At 37.1% G+C, this 25,941-nt stretch overlaps 2 protein-coding genes across 2 annotated transcripts; one reads left to right on the top strand and one right to left on the bottom strand.

Moving 5' to 3' along the window:
* The first annotated feature begins 62 nt into the window (after positions 1-62).
* LOC306842829 (NAD-dependent protein deacetylase sirtuin-3-like) lies at positions 63-11,784 on the top strand. The gene is made up of 7 exons (XM_079373923.1): positions 63-295; positions 5,664-5,844; positions 6,598-6,783; positions 6,855-7,087; positions 7,178-7,278; positions 7,374-7,535; positions 9,750-11,784. Exons 2-7 carry the CDS (start codon positions 5,672-5,674, stop codon positions 10,035-10,037), a joined length of 1,143 nt encoding a protein of 380 aa, XP_079230049.1. The 5' UTR covers positions 63-295; positions 5,664-5,671; the 3' UTR covers positions 10,038-11,784.
* LOC306842826 (chaperone Ric-8B-like) lies at positions 11,473-24,462 on the bottom strand. The gene is made up of 10 exons (XM_079373920.1): positions 24,016-24,462; positions 22,646-22,693; positions 21,924-22,541; positions 19,904-19,998; positions 17,698-17,848; positions 17,513-17,608; positions 16,503-16,647; positions 16,182-16,326; positions 15,906-16,025; positions 11,473-12,735 (listed from the first exon to the last, which is right to left on the bottom strand). Exons 1-10 carry the CDS (start codon positions 24,097-24,099, stop codon positions 12,630-12,632), a joined length of 1,608 nt encoding a protein of 535 aa, XP_079230046.1. The 5' UTR covers positions 24,100-24,462; the 3' UTR covers positions 11,473-12,629.
* Between the last annotated feature and the right edge of the window lie 1,479 nt (positions 24,463-25,941).

The following is a 25,941-nucleotide window of genomic DNA, read 5'->3' as shown; positions in this document are numbered from 1 at the left end:
CTGTGGATTGCATATAATTATTTAAACAAATTAATATAGCATTTCCTATTGGCTGTAACAGGGATGTTTTCCCGCTCGTATTCATAAAATGACGTACTTCCTGCATTGTCAAGCAAGCTTGTAATGTTTTGCGGGAACGCTGGGCTTGCACAGATTCAAACATGACATTTATTTTGCAGTAGCTATCAGGTTGATATATTTGTAATTCCCGGTCTGTTATTTTGTCGCGAGGGATATCATCGAGTCGCTGCTGTTCGTCTTCCCTCCTTCCTCAGTCCGGTAAACAAATACAGAGGCAAGTAACTAATTACTTACATACTAGATGCATTTAACCTTTGAAAAGCGTAGTTATTAGCCATTCTCTGGCCGCTACATTGAATGTTTTCAGCAATAGCAATGGTTTTGATACGAGGTCACGTATTTAATGCATTTTCATTATTGGCTGCATTGTAGCAGCGCCGCCAGAGAATCAAATACAATGTTCACTTACAACTCATAAACCTACAGTGTATGAATGCGCAGATTATTGCGTAACAAAGCGACAAGTGTGATTATTACGACGCGCCCTGAAGCGATGTTCTGCTTCTATGTAAGGCGCCATATTATTATTTTTGATTTCTATTTTAAAACGCATCAGACTTTAAGGCCTTGCTTAAGTGATTTTCATTTACCTTTAACCCATTTAATCCCACCGTAAAAAGTTTTTCATTTATAAAGCTCTACAAACCGTACCGACTGATGTTTTAGTGCAAATAAATATGGAACAAATAAAGGGTCTCAATTAAATATGTGCAGTTTCACTTGATTAGTGCAAATTGTCATATGACCAGAGCAGTTTATTTCCTGATTGCAGATAATGGATGCATAAAAGCTCCAAAACAAAAGGCTAGAAAAGTGTTAACAGATTTTTGGCACATATTATCTTTAGGGTGTGTAGTATTAATATGCTTTTGCATATTTTCAGTTTTGTTGAGTGTGGTCATAGACTGGGTAAACGTGTTGACGATCAGGTGGGATAATGGTGAACTTTATTTTACAATATAATCCAGTGGCAGTTGCTAGTGAAAATGACAATAAAATGTTGCAATGAAAAAATAGTTAATGGTTATAATTTCAGACTGTTTTCAGCAGTCTGAAATTAATTGAATGTAATCAGAAAGACCATGTAGGCTACTACCAAATAATAGCAAGAAAATGTGACACAACCAGTCATAAGTGTCAATTTCAAAATTGAGATTTATACATCATCTGAAAGCTGAATAAATAAGCTTTCCATTGATGTGGTTTGTTAGGATGGGACAATATTTCAGTAGCCCTTCAATGCAGAACAAAGATCCAGGGGGGTTGGATCCACATCTAGGAGGTGGAGATGGGTGGGTTTAGGGACCAGGGGGTGGAGACGAGTAGGTTTAGGTATATGTTTAGGTATATATATCTAGATCCAACCACACCCCCTGGATCTTGTGTTCTGCAGTGAGGACCATCTCCAGTATTTGTCTGAGATACAACTATTTGAAAATCTGACGGTGCAAAAAAAATCAAAATACTGAGAGAATTGCCTTTTAAAGTTGTCTAAATGAAATTCTTAGCAATGCATATTACTAATCAAAAATTAAGTTTTAATGTTTACGGTAGGAAATTTACAAAATATCATGGAACATGATCTTTAATTAATATCCTAATGATTTTTGGCACAAAAGAAAAATTTATAATTTTGACCCAAACAATGTCTTTTTGGCTATTGCTACAAATCTAGCCCAGGGACTTAAGACTGCTTTTGTGGTCCAGGGTCACATGTCTTCTATAAGACTGCACACTTAAACATAAATGATTTGCATGAGGGTCCTTCTGTATGACTCGCTAAAAAAAGAACCTCTTCAAGTTATGGGGTTCAGTCTAACGAATCCTTCACTGTGTGAACGCGTTGAATCATAGTGGTTACTGTATCGTTTTGTTGATGTTTTAATGATGATGATCATAATAAAGGAAACATGCTGTATGTACACTATCATTCAAACGTTTGGGGTCGTTAAGAATAAGATTAAGTATCTTATGGCTACTAAGGCAGCATGGATTTGTTTTATTTTTTTCTGGGGCTAATTTTTATCAGGCATTCTTCTTGTCTTCAGTGTCACATGATCCTTCAGAATTAATTCTGACAAGTGTTTTTTATAAGTTAAGTATACTCCGATAACTGAGTATAAGTTGTGCTTCTTAATATTTGACTCAAGTAGACATTTTAATGAATGGAAAGTTCAAAAGAATGTGAATTAGTTGCTTTGTCTTTTGAAATTGTGACAACAGGGGGCGCTAAATGACAGGCCCTTATCCATGAGGTGGAGAAACTGGTATTTGATGAGGGCCACATTAACTCTGTAACTGTAGCTGTGTCTCCACGTCATGCATAGGGGGCAGCAGACATCAACAACTAGCTGGGTGAACAAGATTAAACTGAATTGAAGTGTACATCTACCTTTTATTTTATTATATTGTGTAGAGTTTTAAAGTCAGCTTTTGGTATTTGAGAAATATCTCCTAGTACTAAAATGGATGTAGACTCCTTTCGTCTAATAATGTGTCATATAAATGGGAAAGCATAACATTCCATACTAAAATCTTCCATCTTAGTCCTTTTTTAGCTGCTTCTCATCAAACCGCTCAACTAATTAAGCTCAATTTGTCAGCAGTGAGAGGCCAGATATGTGTGCTAATATCAGCACAATGACTCTGTGCTGTCTTACTAACTCTGACAGCCAGCTCATTCCTGCCCTGACTGCCCGTTGCTAACCTCTTCTCCATGGTTTCAGTCACACCACTGCTCGTGTTGGTTTTTGCCTCATCTTTGGCGTGAAGTCTCTGTGCCTATGTTTAGTGAAGTCTTTGTTAGACCGCAGACAGAGTTTTGCTTATTTGTCTGCTTGTTTCCCCCCCCACCCCAATTTAGCCCCCCTTTTTTTTTTTTTTTTTTTTACTTTGCATTCATCAATAGTGATTTATCAAACGTAGTGTTATGGTTTATAAAAAATAGTGATTTATCAAACTGTTAGCAAATAATAAATAAGTTTGATACCTAATATTTAGATAAATTATCACTAACAGAATATTAATCTTTTTATTAATTGTAATTTTATATTCTCCCTAAATTCAACCAAATACTTTGTGTCTGGTTTAAAATGCCTGATTTTACTCATTTTGAGGGGAAAATATTTCAAATTTGTTATCGTTCTGAATGTTAAAACAAAGAGCAATGCAAAGTGAGACTGACAACATCACTTAAAATAAAAAGGGATCTTTTTTTTTTTGCGTGTTTTATATTCAGTTCAGAACATTTGTCCTTCAGACACATCCAGCCTTTGACATTTTATTTTGCATGAGTGCCTCCTGGAATTCAGTCTGCCTGGAGCTTGCTGTTTGTTTGTGAAACGGGTCATTTGAAAAGGATGTTTTTTTTTGTTTGTTTTTTTTTCACACTTAAGGACAAGGTTCCAGATTGTGACGCAACTCCTTGTGCTACAGACTTATCCATGCTGTTTATGTGAGTCTTAATAAGCTCAGCTGTAAAATATTGGATGTGCGCAGCAGTCTCTGTGCTTATCAGGGAGACAAAGGCAGTGACCTCCCATCCCCTGTAGTTTTTAATAGTACTGTGGGAGTAGCCATTACAGCAGTGGAGGTGGGAGAGGGGAATCTCATAATGACCAGCCTTGATGCACTTAAAAAGACTAAATAACCAACAAATGACTAATTGAATTTCAACTGCGGCCAGTTTTGTCTGAGTTGAATTGAGTTATAGCCACTTACAGTGTGTTTTGGTTTGCAGGTTGCCAGATTTTGTTCACTCTGGTAATAGTGTTTATCACTCTGCACACTGACCCGTTGTCATTGTGAGATCTGTGCCTCTTTCGGCTGTGATAAGGTTTGTCATTGAAAGGCCTGTGTTTATCGCATTTGTATGTTGAGACGCAGGCCTTGTTTTATTGGATGTATCTCTTTTGTATCCACTCCTCTTACCTTTTTTATTCTCTCTCCTTCCATCTCTTTCTGTCCCAGTCGTCGTCGTTGTCCGTCATTCATCCTTAGACGTCAGAGGCTTGAGAAATGACCTCTCACAGCTCCAGGCATCTTCCTCACCTCTCGCTTCCCACAAATTCTTTATTGGATTTTACCTCTGCCTCTATTCACTTTTTTTTGGGGGGGGGTCTAAATGGCCGCCTCCTTTCTCCTCCAGCTGGGTTTGTTGACACACAGTCAATCCTGGACACTTTCACCCTCCCCGTCTCTTGTACCCGTTCCCCTTCCCCGAGCCATAAAGCTGCCACAGCTGTGGGCTGTTGAACCAAAGTGGAGGGACGCATTAAATATATTACAACCATTAGCTTTGTTGGTGCTTGACGGGTTTAATACATTGTAGCTTTACGCCAGCCAAAGGCAGGACACAGCAAAGCTCTGCTATGACTTTAATTATTCTTAAATATTGCAATAAACCAAATTAGGAAAGGTATAGGAAGAAAGCAAGCAAATAACGTAATTTTTGTAAAAAAAAAAAAAATAACTTTATTATTACAAGAGCTTTCAAAGATAACTACAGTGTCAACAAGATACTGTAAAAATCATGTTCTTTATCATTTCTGCGAATAATTAATCTAACATACTCTATTTGATTATGATCGATCTATCTATGCTCTCATTTTTCTTTAACTTTGTGATTAAGAGTTGTTTTTGTTTTTTTATAGATGTTTAAAAATTCTTGTTTCCCAGTTTCAAGACATTTAAGATTCTAGTTTAAAAGATGTCATTGTAATATTTAAATGACTGCTGATTATTTATTTTTCAACTTTTTTTTCCCCCTGGTAAACAGTATTTTATTGGCCTAAATGCAATGAAACCATTTGAAATTATCATTAGTATTCATAATTAAAATATAGTAAGTTGGAGGTCAGTAATTATGTAAATGCTGCATTTATTTAATCAATTGTATTTAAAAAAATAAAAATTTTTTTTTTTTTTTTTTAAATATACATTTTTAATGTAATTTTCTGTGGCAGGAATAAATTAGTCACATGATTCTTCAGAAATCATTCTAATTTGATGCTCAGGAAACATTTCTTGAGCGGTTGAGCTATTTTTGTGGAAACTGATAGGTTTTTTTTGTCCGTAGTCTATGAATAAGTTCAAAAGAACTTGTTTTATATTGGTTTATATATATCTTTATCTCACACACCCATTCCCGTCGGGAGCCTTATTATTGTGACAAGTTGGCTGCCTCCCCCTTACGATCATCACCACCCCGTCCCTTATTCGCCGCCCTTCACCTGGCTCCCGACGGGAGTGGGTGTGTGTGAGAGAGGAGGGGTGCTGAAAACAGCCAACACTGTGTCTGTCATTTGCTCTTCCCGCCACAATATGTTTACATTATAACATTATAGATGTCTAGAGTTATATTTGGTCAAAAATGTTAGTGTCCTTCAAAACATCTTAGTGGGTGTGTATTGTATATTTTTGTGTTGAGCCCAGATCTATAGCTGCATCAGCTTTGCATAAAACCTTACTTGAACCTCTTAACATTATTGCAGTCTTACAAGGACTGATATTTGCTGCTTAAAATCTGTTATTAGAAATCAAAGCATACACAAATAAACATACAAATTAATGCCCCTTTCCAGGTGTGAACATGAGCAAGGCAAAGTCAAGCAGGGACAGAAGGATCGCTCCGCCCGGCATCACAAGGGTGACTCGCAGTTCCATCAACCCTCAGGACCCTCAGCGCACTAAACCCACAGATTCAGGCCTCGTCGACGACCTCAGCCTCATGAGCGTGAATGAACAGCAGGCGTCATTAGCACGGTGAGACACCACAACCTTCTTTCCAGCAAACAATCAGTGATTACAAAAGCTCTGTATCCAAGCAATAACAAGCATTTGTAAAACATGGTTTTATGAAATCTAGTTTAAAACACTATTTTCCTTCACACTTCAACTATCAAAGGAAAAAAATTATGCAAACTGAAAATAACTTGACTTTTAACAAAAGCTGTCAAAACACAAACTAAACTTTTTTTTTTTTTTTTTTTTTTTTTTTTTTTTTTTTTTTCAGGGAAAAAAGTATGCTGTTATTATATATATAAAAAAAAAAAAAAAAACTTGATTTGATTACATTTTATCAGTGTTGTTACTGTAAACTAAAAATACCAAAACAAATTAAATTGTAGTTATGAAATGGGGAAAGCTTGATTGGGAAAGAAAAGTCTTGGGTGTGGGGAGGGATGGGGGGTATTAATATCTGAAAGCTAAATTGAAATGTTTTTAAAGTAATAAATGAGATACTAATATAAAATATGAGAATAAATGAAATTACTAATAATAAGACTAAAATTAAAGCTAACTCAAAATATTAAATACTTTTATAATATATAAATACTATAACACTGCATCATAGGCTATATAATTTAAAAGTTAAATATCTAGCAGATGCTAGCAAGTGTTAAAAGAAATGGTGACATGCATTTTTTTTTTTTTTTTTTTAACCCAAAGGTCATCCATATTTTAAAATGGTTTATTTTTAGTGTTCATTTTTGTAGCTTTTCCCCCTCTTTTTAGGAAAGGGAAGTCCTACCAGAGTTCATCTCCCAGCACTAAGGCCTTTCTCTCCTCACCCACTGGCAGCTCTGTCCCGTGCGGGGCTTTGGAAACTATCGGCCGGCTGGTGAAACTCGGCCGGGTGAGAAACATTGTGGTGGTTGCTGGAGCAGGTATCAGCACGGCCAGCGGTATACCAGATTTCAGGTGGATGTTCAAAACATTCAAACTACTTCTGAACTGTTGTTTCACTCGGCTAACTACTATTTTTGTATCAGGACGCCAGGGACGGGTCTTTATGCGAACCTTGCTAAGTATGACATCCCGTTCCCAGAGGCCATCTTTAACATCGACTACTTCTCTGACAACCCTCATCCTTTCTTCTCATTGGCTAAAGAGCTGTACCCTGGACACCACCGTCCAAACTATGTTCACTATTTCATCCGTATGCTGCATCAGAAGGGCCTGCTGCTCCGCATGTACACTCAGAACATCGATGGGCTCGAAAAATGTGAGATTAAAATTCAGAGTCCTATTATATCACTCTTAAAAGTTAAATTTGCAGTGTTATCTATTAAAATGTGCTTTACTGTCTCTGTAGTGTGCGGTATCCCAGATGACAAACTTGTGGAGGCTCATGGGAGTTTTGCCACTGCTGCCTGCCATCTCTGCTATACGCCTTATCCTGCTGAGGAAGCCAAGGTAATCTAAATTAGCCTGAGTGGTCTTAATTACAGTATTGAATTCATAAAATTTAGTGCATACTACACAACTTTTTTTTTTTTTTTTCCTATCAGCAAGCTATAATGAATGGCAACGTTCCCATCTGTACATTTTGTGCTGGGGCAGTCAAGCCTAATGTCGTGTTCTTTGGAGAAGATCTGCCAGAAAAGTACTTTCACCATGCTGAAGATTTTCCTAAGGCTGACCTTCTCATGATCATGGGCACGTCTTTAAAGGTGGGCTTATTATTATTATTGATGTATAAACCATTTTTGTGTGTAGGTGACAGGTCTTCTAAAATTATTCAATTACCAAAATGCTATTTTAAAATGTATTAATTTATAGGTTTATTTAAGGGCTTTTAGGAGTCCTTAATTTATTTCATGTATCTTATTATTATTATTATTATTATTATTATTATAGCAAGTGGTTTGAATGGAATATTTCGGTAAGAAAAAAATATACTAACCCAAACGTTGATGTTCCATGAATGGTTCAATGAATTTTTCTTCCATTTAGTCATGGTAAGAAGTGTATGAGTGTGTATACATACATGCATACATACACACTCATACAGTGGTGTGAAAGTTTATATGCATGTTTGTCACTTTTTAATGTTTCAGATCATCAAACTAATTTATATATCAAAGATAACACAAGTAAACACAACATGCAGTTTTTGAATGAAGTTTTTTTTTTATTTTTTTTTTTTTTTTTTTTTTTTATTATAATATGAAGGGAAAACAAAATCCAAACCCACATGAACCCTAAACCTAATAACTGGTTGGGCCACCCTTAGCAGCAACAACTGCAATCAAGCGTTTGCGATAACTTGCAATGAGTCTGTTACAGCGCTGTGGAGGAATTTTGGCCCACTCATCTTAGCAGAATTGTTGTAATTCAGCCACATTGGAGGGTTTGAGCATGAACCGCCTTTTTAAGGTCATGCCACAGCATCTCAATAGGATTCAGGTCAGGACTTTGACTAGGCCACTCCAAAGTCTTAATTTTGTTTTTCTTTAGCCATTCAGAGGTGGATTTGCTGGTGTGTTTTGGATCATTGTCCTGCTGCAGATCCCAAGTTCACTTCAGCTTGAGGTCACGAACAGATGGCCGGACATGGTCCTTCAGGATTTTTTGGTAGACTGCTGAATTCATGGTTCAATTTATCACAGCAAGTCTTCCAGGTCCTGAAGCAGCAAAACAGCCCCAGACCATCACACTACCACCACCATATTTAACTGTTGGTATGATGTTCTTTTTCTGAAATGCTGTTACTTTTACGCCAGATGTAATGGGACACACACCTTCCAAAAAGTTCAACTTTTGTCTCGTCGGTCCACAGAGTATTTTCCCAAAAGTCTTGGGGATCATCAAGATGTTTTCTGGCAAAACTGAGACGAGCCTTTGTTCTTTGTCCTTTTGCTCAGCAGCGGTTTTCGTCTTGGAACTCTGCCATGCAGGCCATTTTTGCCCAGTCTCTTTCTTATGGTGGAGTCATGAACACTGACTTTAACTGAGGCAATTGAGGCCTGCAGTTCTTTAGATGTTTTTGTAGGGTCGTTTGTGACCTCTTGGATGAGTCGTTCTTGGGGGATTTTGGTCGGCCAGCCACTCCTGGGAAGGTTTACCACTGTTCCATCTTTTTGCCATTTGTGGATAATGGCTCTCACTTACCCCCTTTCCACCAGCTGGAACCAGGTGCTAGTTCAGAGCCAGTGCTATAGCTGGTTCTTAGTTGGTTCGATTGGCGAGCCCTTTAAGAACCAGTTGCTTTTCCACAGGGTAGAGAGCCAATACATAGGCAAGTCTTACGACACGGCGAATCAAACGTGTTCGCGTTTAGCTGTTATTTCAAATATGGCGGTCCAAGTTTCAAACACTTTTTCACACAGGGCCATGTGGGTTTGGATTTTGTTTTCCCTTCATAAAAAAAACCCTTCATTCAAAAACTGCATGTTGTGTTATCTTTGATATTTAAATTTGTTTGATCTGAAACATTAAAGTGTGACAAACATGAAAAAAAAAAAAAATATCAGGAAGGGGGCCAACACTTTTTCACACCACTGTATGTATGTGTGTGTGTATGTGTATATATATATATATATATATATATATATATTTTTTTTTTTTTTTTTGGCCTTGAGTCTCAAGCTTGCAATGCTGCATGTATTTGATTACAAAAAATAAACTGAAAACCAGATTTGTGAAATTTTCATTTTAAAATGCCTGTTCTTGACAATTTTTGTCCTGTAACTTTAAAGCTGGTTCAACAGCCATTACTCCAGTCTTCAGTTGTATGATCAGTGTTGAAACAATTGAGCTGCTAAACATACCCCTCCCAAAGAATCCTAGCATTAAGCGAATTTTAAATGGAAATCTCATCACTTCAAGTTTATTTTGTCTTTGCTTAATAAAAGTTATCAGTTATTCTTTCTGCTCTGTGGCAGATCGAGCCTTTCGCTAGCCTGGTCAACACAGTGAAGTCCACAGTGCCTCGTCTGCTGCTGAACCGCGATCCAGTTGGGCCCTTTGAACGGAGGCCCTTGAGGAGGGCCGACTACATGGAGCTGGGGGATCTCTCCGATTCTGTCCGAAAGCTTGCCGAGATCCTGGGATGGCATACTGAGATCCAAGACCTGATGAACAGCCATGAAAATGGGCTTTGTTCAGATACTGACCCCAGCAATAGCAGCGGTGAGCACAGTGACTCCTCAGAGACCGACAGCATGCACTAATGTCACCCACACACATGCTTTGTATGTTTAAAATATCACAGAGTATGGTAATGGACACCTGGAAAGGCTTCAAATAAGATATATGTATATCATTACATCTGAATGTTTTAGGATGTCATTGTTTTTACCTGTAGTAACAGCCAATTTGACTTGATCTGGGCAGTCTTTTCCTGAACAGATAAACAGCAGCCATGTTTGATCAGACACTGAAACTTGTCCGTGTTTCTGGTGGGATTAGACTCCATTTTTGTTGTTTAAAACAATTATATGCATAATTTCTGCTGCTCATTTTGACTGAACCTGCATCTGGATTTCTTATAAATTCTAGCGCTTATATTCTTTATGGAAAGCCGTAATGAATAAGAGAGTTGTAATTACATCACATCTGCACATCCTGATTCAAAGATACGGAGCGGTTTGGAATGCGAAAATGTCTTATTAGGTAAAAATAAATATATTTTTATCAGACCCTGAAATGTGGCACTTATTTTGTTAGTTTAGGACCACTAATTATCTCTGGACAGATAATGTGTTAAGGCTCCTTTAGCATTCTACAAAATGCATTCAAACTGTATTCAAGATTTGAATCTTTATTTGGAAAGGTTGGTACTGTGCAGAGTTAATGTGTAAAATTGGAAATAATGTCTATATATTTGTTTGCTAGTTGTAAGTCATTTGGTATCCAGCGAGTCATGGTTTGGCCCCAGCGAGTGAATGGTGCCAAATTAGCATGGGAGGCATGACCTCCCAAGTGTGGAGTGCCCCCACTGTGTTTTCTCACAGGCACTGCAGCCTCTAAGCGGGAGCTCCAACCCCTACAGCCCCCCCCCCCAAAAAAAAAACTCTAATAAACTTTGGTCAGCAACAAAGAACCCCAATATCCTGCTGCTGTGTGTGTGTGTGAGGTTCTGCGTATGAGAACGGCTGTGAGCGCAATTTGATTTTTGCACAGGATCAGTGAAGTAGCTGTTAATTACCACACTGCTGTGATCATATCTGTTCATGTCTCTCAGGGATTTTGGCACATTTTGAGAAATATGGACAAAAAGCCAGAATGCCTATTAAACGTTTCACTCCATCTAATTTCTTTTATTCATATACAGGTTCCCATGTTTGTTTTGTTGAAGCATGTTTACCAGCTGTCTTTTAAATTTCTGATTCTTGGAATGGTTGTTTTGTTTAAAATGTGACTGCTCTTCCAGTTGAATATGATTGTTAGTAGTTAACGCTTGCATTTTGTTGTTCTTAACATTCTCTCCACTTGTACTTTTGAATATTAAAATGCTGCTTTTTTTATTATAGCCTGTTCATAAAGATTATCTTATGGTATTTAATAAATATATTCATAGCTTTGTCTCTTCGGTTTTGTTCATCTTTACATGTGTTCTGTTCAATGATGGAATATTCAATTTAGTGCTTTTTTTTTTTTTATTTTAAGCAAATTTCACACTGCATTTTGGATACAAATCATCTTAGTTAAGCAACAGTTGGATTCAATATATTGACTTCAACTATTTGATCACGTAATCTATTTTTAATGTGATGTAATCACACTAGGATTTGTGATCGTTTTAAATTGGCATTTTTATATTCACAGCCAAAATTACAAAACATTCCAAAATGTTTCTGCATGCAATGAGCAAATGACACTGCTAGTTTTTTGTTTTTAATTTATTGCAAATGATTGTCTGAAAATTCAACAAAAAAGAACCTAAATGCAAAAACTTAAGGAAATTAAAAGTTGATGTTTTACAAAACAAAGCTCCTTTCCTCTGATTTCACAGTGGTTACAGAAGACGAGTACTGGGCCTCGTGAAATATTGACACGCTTTTAAATCAGAGATGGTAACCATAAATCTTTAAAAATCTGAATTTAATTACATCCTTTATTTTGTGTAAAAACTTGATTCATTAGAAAAAGAAAATGACACCTTCAATTACATTGAAAAAAAAATGTATATATAGAAAATTGTGTAGCTAAAAATAATATAGAACATTAGAAAAGACACTTGTTTAAAACTCCAGGCATAAGTGCTGGAAAAAAAAAATCAATGCACATTTTGCAAAAATGAAGTGCAAGACAATTTCCTAACAAGTGATCTCATGTCTTGGCTATAACATTTCAAAAGACATTCAAGCATTTTGAAACGTCGCGGAACAGGTTTCTTTCATATGTGAACCAGCAACAGCCAGAGACTGTTTAAATAAAAACAAACCTAAATGAACTGCTTTTAAGGGTAAATGTCATTAATGAAGTATAAAGGCTTAAAGACCAAGTGCATTTACTTGCTCACAGAGACGTGAATATATTGTGTAATTTCCTACTTAACTGTTCCATCTTATACAGTCACTGTGATCATATCTGATGTCCAGTGACAACCATCTATTTAAACATTTCTTCTTCCTCTCTCTCTGCTCATTCTATAGTTCGCCATACATGTCCCAATTGGAAAGACATGCCCTCGTGCAACAAAAGAACTTCAGTAGGAAATAACTGAACTATCCCATGTGCAAGGGACAGTTGGTAAGACAGTGGTGATCAGCCAGCAGCAGCGGTGCCTAGAGGGTTTGTTTGAGTGAACTAATCTCCTGCTAGTCGGAGTCGCTGCTGGGTGGAGGGCTGCACTCATGGATGGCTGCTCCTAGAGGCGCTAGAGTGCCATCCTTCCTCACTCCCATTGGTCTGATCAGTTCCTTCCTGTTGAGAGAGCAGAACAGAGCTCAGGACTTTTGCATCCTTCTTGTGCTTTGCATGTTCACAATGTCACATGCAAATAAGCGGATAGGGAGATACGGCCAGCAGGAATAACGTCAGCAGAAACTATTACATTTACTTTGTACACATAAAAGGAAAGAACGATCTATTTGTGTGTATCTCTATGGATAACAATATATTATTTACAACATTAAATAAAGCCTTAGATCAGTTAGAGATTTGAAAGCAATTCTTACTTTTATTCAGCAAGGATACATCCAAGTGATCAAAAGTGGCGGGAAAGACTTTTACATTGTTACAAAAATTTAATTAAAAAAAAAATTATAATTTGTCAAAGAATCCAGAAACAAAGTATCAAGGTTTAAATAAAAATATGAAGCAGCACAACTGGTTTCAACTTTAATAATAATAAGAAATGCTACTTGAGAAATAAGCATATGTGACCCTGGACCACAAAACCAGTCATAAGGGTCAATTTTTTATTTTTACAATTTGGCTGAGATACAACTATTTGAAAATCTGGAATCTGAGGGTGCAAAACAAATTCTAAATATTGAGAAAATCGTATTTGAAGTTCTTAGCAATGCATATTACTAATCAAAAATTAAGATTTGATATATTTATGGCAGGAAATTTAGAAAATATCTTCATGCAACATGATCTTTAATTAATATCCTAATGATTTTTGGCATAAAAGAAAAATCGATAATTTTGACCCATACAATGTATTTTTGGCTATGGCTACAAATATATATTACAAAACATTGCAGTTTTTTTATTTAATTTAAAATGTAGAGTTCGAAGGTCCATTAATTGAAAAAATAGTATAAAATATGAAATGTATGTAAAATATGCAAAAACTCTAGCAGCCATCATTTCCTTTACAGATTTATTGTGCTCCATGTCTTGTCGATTTAGTTTTTCAGGCCACTAATTTGTCACCACAATCCACCTGCTCTTTGAAAGAAACCCTTTGATACTGACCATTGTAGCTGCATTCAGTTCTGTCCCCTAAAGAGGCCTGTTTATGTGTAGAACATCTTTCTTTGCCTTTACATCTGGCCACATAAGAGCCCTTGGAATCACAACCCTAAACCCCCCCCACCCATCCCAGAGCGGCCCTCCACCCCCTCCACCACCACCCGACCCTGCAGTTTAATTACAGGATCAGTGCTCATTCTAATCTCTTCAAAGCCTCGGCAGCTCCTCCACGCTAATCCAATTATATCTGCACTGTGTGTCACCAGCGCACCCCCAGATGATTCATCAGAGAATTATCCAATCAAAGCACGGCCAAAGATGATTTATAAGAGCATTATCCAATCAAAGCCGCAGAAAGCTCATTTGCATTCATTTATGTCATTCACACACAGATAAACTTGGACATTTTGATTCATAAAGAGCTACTAAATGAATAACAACTTATAGCCTACTGTATATAAATTTGGTCACACTTTATTTTAAAGTCCAATTCTCACTATTAACTACAACTTCTGCCTCAAACGTCTAATTTGCTTCTTATTAATATTTAGTAGGGTAGTTGTTAAGTTTAGGTATTGGGTAGGATTCGGGATGTAGAATATGGTCATGTAGTTTACAGCATTAGCGGAGCAATTTTTTTTAAATTCTTTCTAGAAAATTGTAATTATATATTTTAATTTCCTTAAAGACAGAGCCACAATGGTACGTACCATACTGTAATTTCTGTGTACTGTTCCATCCCTACTTTCCAACTATCGTATCCCTGAGTTTCAGGGATAAGAACCGCTTGACGTCAAACGCACGTCATGACAAATGTAAACAAGATATTAAGTTGAAAAGAAGGAAACAAAGATGTTTCCTCTGCATCCCTTGAAAAGGCAAACCAGAATCCAAGTCAATCTCTTATCAAATGCACATGTGCTGATAAGCAGCCTGAACAATTGTAAGTTTACATAGGGTTTTGTGTGTGTGTGTGTGTGTGTGTGTATGGGGTAGAGAGTCAGTACTAATTGGACAGCAAGTCAAGCAGCAGACATAGGGAGGGACATTCCTCCATGGACATGCTGCATCTCCCCAGCAGCCGTAGCGGGGAGCACCAGTGCCCTCCCTCTTCCAAACAACACTGATAAAAAGCTCTTCAATCCTGATAAAAAGAATAGGAGGAAGACAGAAGGAACGAGGATCTATTCTCAAAGACAGGAATCTGCCTCTCTTGGGCACACGCTGCTCATTACGACTCAAACACCCTATGGATGGACAATGGTGTGTCCTCTTGTGTTTGCAAACTTATTTAACATCGCCCGGCAGCTAACATATATTCACACACCCCTAAATGAGCCAATGTCTCAAACCACTTCACGTCCAAGGACAATGTCTGGCACCCTGGCTGAATAAAACAGGCGGTGTATGAAAGAGAACCACGTATATGTAGTATTATAAAACCTCAATGTATTGTACAAAAGAGCCCGAGCCCACGACCCCACTGTGTGCACCAATTAGCTGGTAATTAATGCTGCAGGGCTGCGGTGGCCGGTCTGTGTGCATTGACTCCTGTTGAATGCAGAAGGCCAGCTTTAAATGAGGCAGAGGACGACGGTAGAGGATTCTTGTCTTAATGAAGCGGTTGGTAAGGAGCGCAGACGGAGCAACGGCGCTACACCTCTTACCGGTCTCGCTAGTGTATGCCACCAGTTGTTTAGGAAAAGGTCAACATGAATGCGGCCCCACACATATCAAGTCTCCGAGGAGGGTGATGAGAAAACAAGCACAATGCTTCTAGAGGATAGATAATGCTTCTATGAGGGCGTTATGAACAGGCTCATACACGATGATGAAAAACAGAAAGAGAAACTGACTGATAATAGTGAGCAAGAGTAAAAATGCCCAGAATTTACACAATGGAAAAAAATACAATGAGAAAAAAAAAGCATGCATTAAAATAAAAATTGGTAACATCTTTTAACGTTAAATTTCTTATTTAGATTTAACTGCTGCTTAAAATTAACATACAATAATATATAAAGCATAAAATAAAAAATAAAATAACAAAAATTACAATTATGAAAATAAATTAACCACGTTTTGTGTTAAAAAAATTTTTTTTGTTATATTTAACCATTTTTATTATTTTAATTACATGAATGTTTAATTTTGCCAAAATAAAAACCCACCTTGATAATTCATCAATCATATTGACAAGCTTCTGAGCTTCATATTCCTTCTGCTCCTCTGTCATTTCGTCCATAGGGTTTGGCATTGGGTGCTCTATGTGACCTGTGATGGGGTTAATACTGAAAAACACAAGTCATTGTCACTATAATCTATGAATGCACAAAGAAATGCAAGAATGCAGAAGGAAAAACATGATACTATGCAAAATGATAAAATGTATTACTTATATTAAGAAAACAAGAACAGCAATTATCCATACATATAAGGGCACTTACAATGGTTTGGCTGACTTGTACTCCTCTGTGTCAGAGTCTTCATCAGATGAGTACTGCGTCTCTCCTCTGCCTCCGGCCAGCAACCCTCGTGCCATCAACAGTCCCGCAGCATTGCCATAACCAGTGTACTTCAACAGATTATCCACTGCATCACATGATCAACAAGAGAAAACGATGTTCAAAAAAATAACTGATTAGCTTATTCAATATTAATTCTTCTATTTTGTTAAACAGTGAAAATTCAAACCAATGCCAACAAAAATGCCTTTCAAAACACAGTTTTACAAACTTTTAGAAATATTAAACAAGCAGAATTCTCACCGCTCTCCTTGCAGAGCACAAAGAGAAACTCGGCGGCCCCCTGTTTCACTGCCATATCTATATGCGTCATGAGACGCACCAGTTTGTTTCGAACTGTGCAGCCGATTTCCGGCCTTTCCTTCACATCCTTCAGGGGAGGCAGCACCTGCAAACAAAAAGAAAACTTTTAATCAGCAAATCAAGATTACTTTTCCAAGAATGAAAATTTACTCCCCCCTCAGGCCATCCAAGAGTTTGTTTATTCATTAGAAAAGATTTGGAGAAATTTAGCATTACATCACTTGCTCACCAATGGATCCTCTGTAGTGAATGGGTGCCGTCAGAATGAGAGTCCAAACAACTGATAAAAACATCACAATAATACACAACTAATCAACACGCCTCCAGACCATCAATTAACACCTTGTAAAGTGAAAAGCTGTGTGTTTATAAGAAAAAATCCATCATTAAGACATTTTTAACTTCAAACCATTGCTTTCAGTTAAAAAAAACTGAATCTTCTATTCTATGAATCTTCTATTCATAATATTGTTCTCTCCAGTGCAAAAATCATCTAATCTGAATCAGGAAAGAAATATGCACAGATCAAGCACCGATTACATGTGAAAACAGTCCAAAAGATTTCTAAACAAATATCTTAGTGGAGTTTCATGTGAGAGGACAACACGTGCAAGTGTTATGTATTATGGGCTTGGATTTGTTTCTTACAAACAAACAGCTTTTAGGATTACTTGTGGATTATTGTGACGTTTTATCAGCCGTTTGGTCTCTCATTCTGTGGGCACCCATTCACTGCAGAGGAACCATTTCTCCAAATCTTTTCAGATGAAGAAACAAACTCATCTATATCTTGGATGGCCTGAGGGAGAGTAAATTGTCAGCATTTTATTTATTTTTGGGTGAACTATTCCTTTAACTTAATATCTAAAGCACTGAAGAAGCAACATCAAAGCAAACGGTCTTATTTTAGAGAGCAGAAAATTACACTGAGCATGGACTCAACCCTGCACCTTGGCCTTGAGGTATCTGCGGATCTCCCTGTGGTATCTAGAGCTCTCTGTCATCAGACTCAGCACAGGTGTCAAGCCTTCTTTATAGTTGGTCGCCTGAGTGGATAAATACACACGAAGAATGAACAAATGAAAGTGGAATGGCTGAGCAACAGCTTGTAGGTTATTCATCTGAAGTGCAATACCTTGTCTATCCTCTTTTCCATAAAATCTAGCAGTATCTGCACTACGTCCATGTTCTTCCCACCATGCGTTTCCATACCACCTTGGACAGGGACGTCGATCAGAACATCCAGGCATTGCACGGGAAGGTTACTTAGGAGATTTATGGTATGACTAGAAGAAATGACAAATGATAAAGGTTTAGCACACAATGAATGATGAGAACATAGTATGCAACTCCTGGAACCACTCCTGGCCTTTGATTACATACATAGCCCATAGTAAATGATACTGTCTAATAACCAATATGCAGAACCTATTTTAATTAATTCAATTAATTAATTAAATATATGTATGCATGCATGCATGTACACTGCCCTCCGAACGTTTGGAAACGCCCTAGAAAAGTGGGGTTTTGGACAATATTGGCATGAATCCTTTTTAATTTGTGATAATTTTGCACTGATAAGGGACAACACAAACTACGAAAACATATTTTATTACATAAACAGTTTCTACATAGAAAAAAACTAAAATTTTCGATTCATCAAAATATCCACCATTAGCAGCTATTAGAGCTCTGCATAATCTGGGCATCCGAGCTGTCAGTTTATTCAAACATTGACTTTGAATTGGCAATCAATTGTTGAAGCTACAGTATTAAGGTGTGCTGACCCAAAGATCTTTTAAAAACCTGGGCCAAGTTTAAACCAGTAACCAGGCATCATAGCCGGCAAAGGGGCATGTCTGACTTTGACATGTATATATTGCCATTATTATGTTTTATTGCTGGACTTCAATGATAATGTCAAGTTACTTTAATGTATTTGCACCAAAAAATGATAAGGATTTATGCTGATATCGTCCAAAACCACACTTTGCCAGGGGTGTTTCCAAACTTTTGGAGGTCTTACATGTGTGTGTGTGTATGTGCTAATAACTATTATTGTTTTAATTTATGTAAACTACAATAATAATTGTGATTGATTATTCTTATTTTTTTTAACTATTATTTAAATAAGTTATCAATCATTTAGATCACAAAAAGTTGAAATAATTATTTTCTATAAATATTAGCCTGCCTATTATATAAATTAAAATTATTATGAAATACTTCACAGTTCAGTAGCTGTACAAAGATATTTGGTTATTTTTATAATTTGATAAATAAAAAAATAAAATAAAGTGAACAATAAGAATACAAATTTAAATTTGTGTGTTTCCCCAATGTGTTCTTCCTGTGTGTGTGTTTGTTGAAATAATGCACATACAGTTTCATGGCAATTAAAAATATTCATGGCCAGTACATTTTCTCAAGTCACCAGCCATTAGCAGGTGTTGCAAAAAGAATGACAATACATTAAATAAGTTACTTAATCTGTGAATATTATTCTTGGGGTTCTTGTCTCACAAACCTACCAAACTGTCCCAAATGGAAATACCAATTAACCAATAACCAACTGAATATCGGTTATATACTGTGTATATGTGTATGTAAATATACTGTGTGTGTGTGTATGCATGCATATATATATATTTGTCAAACTGATTATTGATCTGTCAGTAGCTTTCCCATGTGCATAAATACAATTTAGTGTCTGTCTGTATCATAAAAACAAACTACGTCTCACAATGAGACACCTCATGGAAATGAATAGTAAATATTTGTATGCAACTTTCATTTGTTCATTTAATAATCTTCACTGACGCACAAAAACATTCAGCACACTCATGTCACATTCTAGGAATGCTATGTCGAAAGACAAACATGAGAAGGCATTCTGAAAACATTGCGAGGTGGGGGAACTTTCAGTCCGTGGGCATTATTTGAATAACAAAGACACATCTACTGACCAGGACTGGTTCAGCACATTCAGCGCACTTTGTTAAAGGGGGAGCATAGAGTTAGTCATTTCAGAGTGCTGTAGAATGCATTGAGAGGGTAGCATTCCAAAAGTGTGAAAGGGCTGGTGACGGCACCACCGCGGACACAATGAGTCAAGCCCAAATAAACGGGTGGGAGTTACAGAATGCGTTGAGCTGTCTAGATGGGGCAAAGAGGTGTGTCATTAATCACTTGGAGAAGACATCTCATCATTCACATTCACCGCACTTGCATTTCTTTTGCTTTCTGGCTCACTGGAATACAGGTTTAGCTAATATAATAGGCACAGGCCTAGTATACAGAGTGAACTGAATTCAGCTGTCGATCTTCTAGTGGGGAAGTACCTGTGAGCCTCCTCTGTTTTATCTTCAGTGTGCGTCTTGAGCATTAGGAGATGTCTCATGATGCCTGCGATCAGCCGAAGCTGGTGGTCATTGTCCTATCAAAATAAAAGAAAAATTGTGTGAGTGTTAAACCAAAAGGCTTTTTCACAACAATAGCAGTAGAGAAAGAGTCTGATGCCATGTTTGGGCTTCATTTAAAAATAAACAACCTGAGAGCTTGGAGCCAATGGAGATTTAGGTACTGAGAGAACCACTGGCTTGAGAAAAGAAAGTGCATCTTACGTCAAGGTGATCCCAACCATACCGAAACCAACAAAAGGTCAGGCAATTGAGACACACTTAGTCGTACTTCAATGATCATTCAAAGGGCTAAGAACACTGGAATGCACCAATGTTTTTTTGTCTATTTGATGAAATGGTGGGGGTAGGAGCTTTCAGCACTTAAAACTAGATTTTTTAATTTTGTCAAGAAACTGTGAGTGGTTCTTGGCCATACAAAACACCCGGCCACATATCTATTTCTAGATAAGTTTTGGGCCCTTCCTTCTATGTAAATTAGCGGTCCCACATCCACCTAATTCCACACTAGATGCAGTACATAAAATGAAATAGTTTGGAAAAATAAAATACCCTGATGAACTACTACTTTGACCGAGATTCTGAATTATGCATCAGTAATTGACCATGAAATGAGGTCATGACAAAGAAGTCGTCATATTTATATATGGTGGGGGAAAAAAAATGAGAGCAGCAGCATGGTTGACATTGTAGATTACATGATTTTATATCTGTATGGCTGTACTCAAGTATGCACACCTGCATACCTTTAGAACATTTTTAATTTATGGTTGAAAAGTAAGTTCTCCAACAAATGCAGTACATAATCTGACAATATGCAAATTAAGCGCATGGGATTTTTTGTTTTATCAGCCAGGTAAAATCGCACATCCAAACAGCAAACCTCTCCATTGAAAAGCCAAAGGTCTTGACATATAATCAAAGTAGCTTCCTTTTCAAGGAGAGTAAAACTAATATGCCAGCCAGTTAAAAAAGGCAGCGGGAATGACGCAATGACTTTACCAATTAGTGACAGACACTTTTATTTAGAATGCAGAACTCATCACTTTATTATTCATTGCACTTTCACCTACCGTACTCATTTTAATATGAGTGAACTGTCTTACAGCCTTTCGTATAATTCAGACATCATGGTTTTACAAATTAATAGGTGGTGAAAATTAATACTTAAGTATGAGCAGCAGTGGTAATAGTGATGCTTGCTTTGATAGGTAGCACCACAAATGAAACCATAACCCATGCAAGCATTCTTTAAAAATGTAAAAGCACTTCAGTCAAAAGCACTTACCATAGCACAAGAAAATGAAGCCAAAAAAATCATTGAAGAAATTATTAATGCCAATTAACCTATGACCTATTTAAGAGAAAGAAACCCTCTCTGTCTTCCTTCACTCTGATGGGGGCAAAAGCACCGGCTCCACTCAGCATCAATTTTTCAACAGCAGTATAACAGGAAACTGAAGCCATGCAATATCCTATTCTGTTTTTTAGTGAGATACACATGCAACACAGATCTTTTAAAATGTATTAAAGGAACTGTTCACCCAAAACTTCTGTCATCATTTACTCACCCTCATGTTGTTCCAAACCTGTATGACTTTATTTCTTCTGCTGAACATAAAAGGCATTATTTTTAAAGAACGTTAGTAAAGCAATTGACAGTAGCCATTGATTTCCATATTATGGTAAAAAATACTATGCAAGTCAAAGGCTACCCTGAACAAAATATCTTCATAAGAAAGAAACTCATGCAGGTTTGGAACAACTTGCAGATGAATAAATGGACAAAATTTTAATTTTTGAGTGAGGGCTTTCCTTAGGTTAATTTCTGTGTACTGCACATGACAAGTAGAAGTAAATTCATCTAGCAGTTTTGTAAAAGGTACAGTAAAATAGATATAAAAATGTCATTTTGCTGTTCTACAAATATTGTTACTCTCACCTCATCGCTGGAATCACACATAGTGATGTTAAACAGAGCTTTAAGGGCTTCCATGGCCAGCTCATTGTTTTCTAAGGAAATGGGCAGGGCTTCTGGTTTAGGGGGCGCAGCCTCATATGGCCCCATCCAACGGACATCAAGGGTGCGTTCCAGTATGTCAGTGAGCAGCCTCACTGCACCCGCCTCCTTCTGAAGCATGCCACGCACATCCGTCCGCAGGGCGGAAAGCAGAAACAGCAGGCGAAGGGAGAACAGGCCCACCTCATGATGGGACGAGCTGACCGAATGCAAGCGGGCACACAGGCCCTCTGCCAACTTCACGTCAGCGCCCACCTGCTGTGCCAACACACTGTTAAACACTACATTGCACAGGCACTTGAGAGCCTCCACCACAACCCTCTCCTCCTCTGCTGACTGCACCTCCTCTAACGGCTCTCCATCGTGTCCCGCCACATGGATCCGGGCCAGTCCGGCTAGAGTGAGGATGCCCTCTTTGGTGGCCACGGGTCCAAGTACACGCTTGTCTCTAGACAGGATGCGCAGGGTCTCCAGGCAGGTGCTTTGGCAAAGTGGATGATCTGACCGACGGAGGACTGCAAGAAGACCCTGACACAATTTCTGCAGAAGGGACCACAAAGCACATTGTTTTAAATAAAACAAGCTACTGAAAAGGAACATACCAAATTGAGAATGTTTTGAAAGACCATAAATCTGTTACTCACAATTCGTGCATTCTCCTCTTTGTGGTCAAAGGCAAACGTGTGGCTGTTCTGAAATGAAATGTCAACATGACATGAGAAAATATCAATCAAAGACAAACAGATCCCACACTTGGATCTGACTCAAAACCATAGAGCAGCCTGGTCTATGCTGGTTGATCAGCTATGATGTTCCATAAACCATCTTGACCACTTTAAGGAAAGACATTACAGGCAAAGTCATTGTTTTTATTCACTGGTCAACTTCTGGCTTCCTTTTTTTGCTTCTATTTCTGCTTTCAGACTACTAAAAAAGAAAACATCTAAGACACACATTTACTGTAAGTGTTTACTTTATCTAGGGTGACCATATTTTACTTTTCCAAAAAAAGGACAGTGTGGGGCGGGGTTTGGGGGCGGGGGTGGGGTTTTGCCTAATTTTATATCTGGCTTTATCCAATACTCAGATCTGTGCATGCAAATTAGTTTATAGATAATGCCCTGTTTGCATATTTGAATATGACATTTTAGTAAACCTGTAATATTTTTGATATTGTTAATCTCGACAAGTATGGCCATATTTTACCCAAATTTTATCCTATTAACATGTGGTACATTCCTTAAACTGACATGGATTGTCCATGATGAATTTCATTGTAATTAGATGAATCACAGTACTAGTCTCTTTCTGCAGTGCAAACTGTTAACTACAACTTAACTAACAGTGGTTTACTTAACAAAAGGCTGTTCCTATAGGAGCAAGTAAAGGTAAATCCTGTACTCTTGAGATTCTCTCCAGAAACAAACTGCAGCGTCATTACAACGATCAAGTAAACAGCAAATATGTGGTTAAAATTTCTGTTCACATCAGAAGAATCCAAACAGACACTGTTCGTTAAAAAAACCTGTTAGAACAATATTATTTACAATAGTATTTTCTGCTTTTACGTAACTTATCTTACAGCTCAAGCTTGGCTATTTGCCTTTCACAACTATTAACATCCAAAATAACAGTCCATTTCTACTCTATTCGTTTGAAATTAAAATTTTTCTTGAAATATTTCATACACTGCTCACTTACGGGGGCAAAATTTGGCATTTTTGTATAAAAACAGTCAAATTGGGTGTATCATTTTGCTATCATGGCTGGCTAACAGCTGGAGGACGCTAGTTTACGATCCCAAGGCGAATGCCTCGTGTTTTTAAATCACTAAATACAAAGTAAGTACATATTTAAAGTTCAGGAGCAAAGTATTTTTGAACTGAGATCATCAATCTTTTTGTAGGTTCATACATACACCGGGTATATTGCCGGGCGGCTAACTCGCTAACATCTCCAATGCTAGCGCGCAGTAAAACAACATGAGATGGTAAGCTAACAGCAGCCTCTTTACCTCTATGTTATACTTCTGCAAAAGCTTTTCAACTCCGTTGTCATCTCCACCGTCGATCGCTGACAGAATAGCAGTCAAACTCATCTCTGAATGTTGCTTTTGCCGTCCACTTACAAGCAGTCCTTGTTCTTACAACAAGGATGAGAGTTACACACCTCCTCTGTTTCTCTCATCTGTTCAACTTTCACCCGTCAAACGTCACGTTTCTCGACAACAAGCTTTTACAAGAGTCCCTCACGCACAAGGCAAATATTTCGTCAAACCTGCCTGGATGGTATCCAAATTCACCCGGCCATATTTAAGTGGATGATTTATGGTGGCAGAACGACAAAATACCCATCCTGCTGGAAAATCTCATTTAAGATGGTTGATGGTTTGTTGATGGTCATTAGCTTCTGCAAGCTGACCAACAACAAACCTGCTACCAACTAGGAAAACTTGATCAGCAACTATCCTCCCAAAACAGATGGACTTTTCAACAGAAAATAATAGATGCAATACAATAGCTATTTACTTTATGTTTAGGTTCCTCTTTTGTAAATCACTTTGGACTATGCCTGCAAAATGCATAGATGTAAATGTTTAGATTAAGTTTTCAGAACTAGCCTTTATAATTACTTAGAATAGAATATAAGTAGCATCTTGTGCATTATCTTCATTAAATAGCATAGGATTTATCTGAAGGTTAGCATGCATACTTCCTGCCAAATAGGCCTATCAAACTCTTGACTTTCACAGTTTTCTTTTTATGCTACATTTCATTAAAGTGCCCTTTTCAACGAATACTTGAGCGGTTTAAGATCTTTTTAGAGTGCAAGGTGAAAATGGTAATGCACAAATAAATAAATATGCATAAAGTCAAATTATCAATAACCGTTTAAAAAGTGTAATTGACTGCATTAATCTGATTTCTTAGGCTTTATTTATCAGTGCTGGTTTATCAACAAACAATTCTGAATTGTAACAAGTTCAATATTGAATATAGCTGCGAGCAGCGATGACGGGCCCAAGCCGTCAGCATATGCCACCCCGGTGGCATCGATAAAACGGTGCCCAGCGAGCACAAGCATCACAGTAACCCTCTGGCAGTTTGGTTTTAAGGGATACGGCAATTAAAGGGTTAATCCAAACCATCAACTCTGTGAAACACACACACACAGAACATATAAAACTTTAAGTTCTGTGAAAATATATTTTTCATTGGTAGTTGATGTTAGTTAATGCATTTACTAATGCTAACAAATGAGAAATTATTATAGTTACCAAAGCTTTTAATGATTTATAAGCATTTTTTAATGATTTATTTTTCCATTAACTAACATGAATAATTTTTTCTAACACAAATTAATAAAGTAAAAAATATATTGTTAATATTTAATGTTATTTGTGAATTAACCAATGTTAAAAAACAACATTATTTAACTGTTGTTAATTTACATCATTAATAAATATATACCATTTAATGTTGATCAAAATCAATTCCAAAATGTGTTAATATATTATTAAATTTTAAAGTTTTATCTTTTGAACATGACTATTTTTCTAATATAAAAAATATTTTTTTCATTGTTAGTTCATTGTAAGTTCATACTATCAATGAAGAATTAACATGCTGTAAAAAATATATTTCATTGTTAGTTCATGTTAATTAATGCATTCCCTACTGTTAACAAATGAGACTTAATTATAAAGTGTTATCAAAACCTTTAATGCTTTATAAGCATTTTTTAAGGATTTTATTGAGATGTTTAAACAGACCCTCTCTCTCTCTCCCTCTCTCTCTCCCCCTCCACACTCACTGAACTCACACAGTCAGTCACCCACCCAGTCACCTACCGCAAACATTAGAAGCACAGAGACAGGAGAACTCTGATAGTTTTTAAATTTTCTCCTCCGCATAGTGTATTGTAAATTCATGAAATTAAT

This window comes from Barbus barbus, assembly GCF_936440315.1.
Source record: "Barbus barbus genome assembly, chromosome: 23".
Taxonomy (NCBI): Eukaryota; Metazoa; Chordata; class Actinopteri; order Cypriniformes; family Cyprinidae; genus Barbus; species Barbus barbus.
The sequence above is the reverse complement of the archived record's forward strand: the minus strand, read 5'-3'. Positions and strand labels throughout refer to the sequence as shown.

Coding starts and splice junctions, on each gene's coding strand:
- LOC306842829 (XM_079373923.1), top strand. CDS start 5,672: ATGAGCAAGGCAAAGTCAAGCAGGGACAGAAGGATCGCTCCGCCCGGC. Junction 5,845..6,597: donor CAGCAGGCGTCATTAGCACG/GTGAGACACCAC, acceptor CCCTCTTTTTAG/GAAAGGGAAGTCCTACCAGA. Junction 7,088..7,177: donor CATCGATGGGCTCGAAAAAT/GTGAGATTAAAA, acceptor CTGTCTCTGTAG/TGTGCGGTATCCCAGATGAC.
- LOC306842826 (XM_079373920.1), bottom strand. CDS start 24,099: ATGAGTTTGACTGCTATTCTGTCAGCGATCGACGGTGGAGATGACAAC. Junction 16,327..16,502: donor TGTGCTCTGCAAGGAGAGCG/GTGAGAATTCTG, acceptor CATGTGATGCAG/TGGATAATCTGTTGAAGTAC. Junction 16,026..16,181: donor TACAAGTCAGCCAAACCATT/GTAAGTGCCCTT, acceptor TGTGTTTTTCAG/TATTAACCCCATCACAGGTC.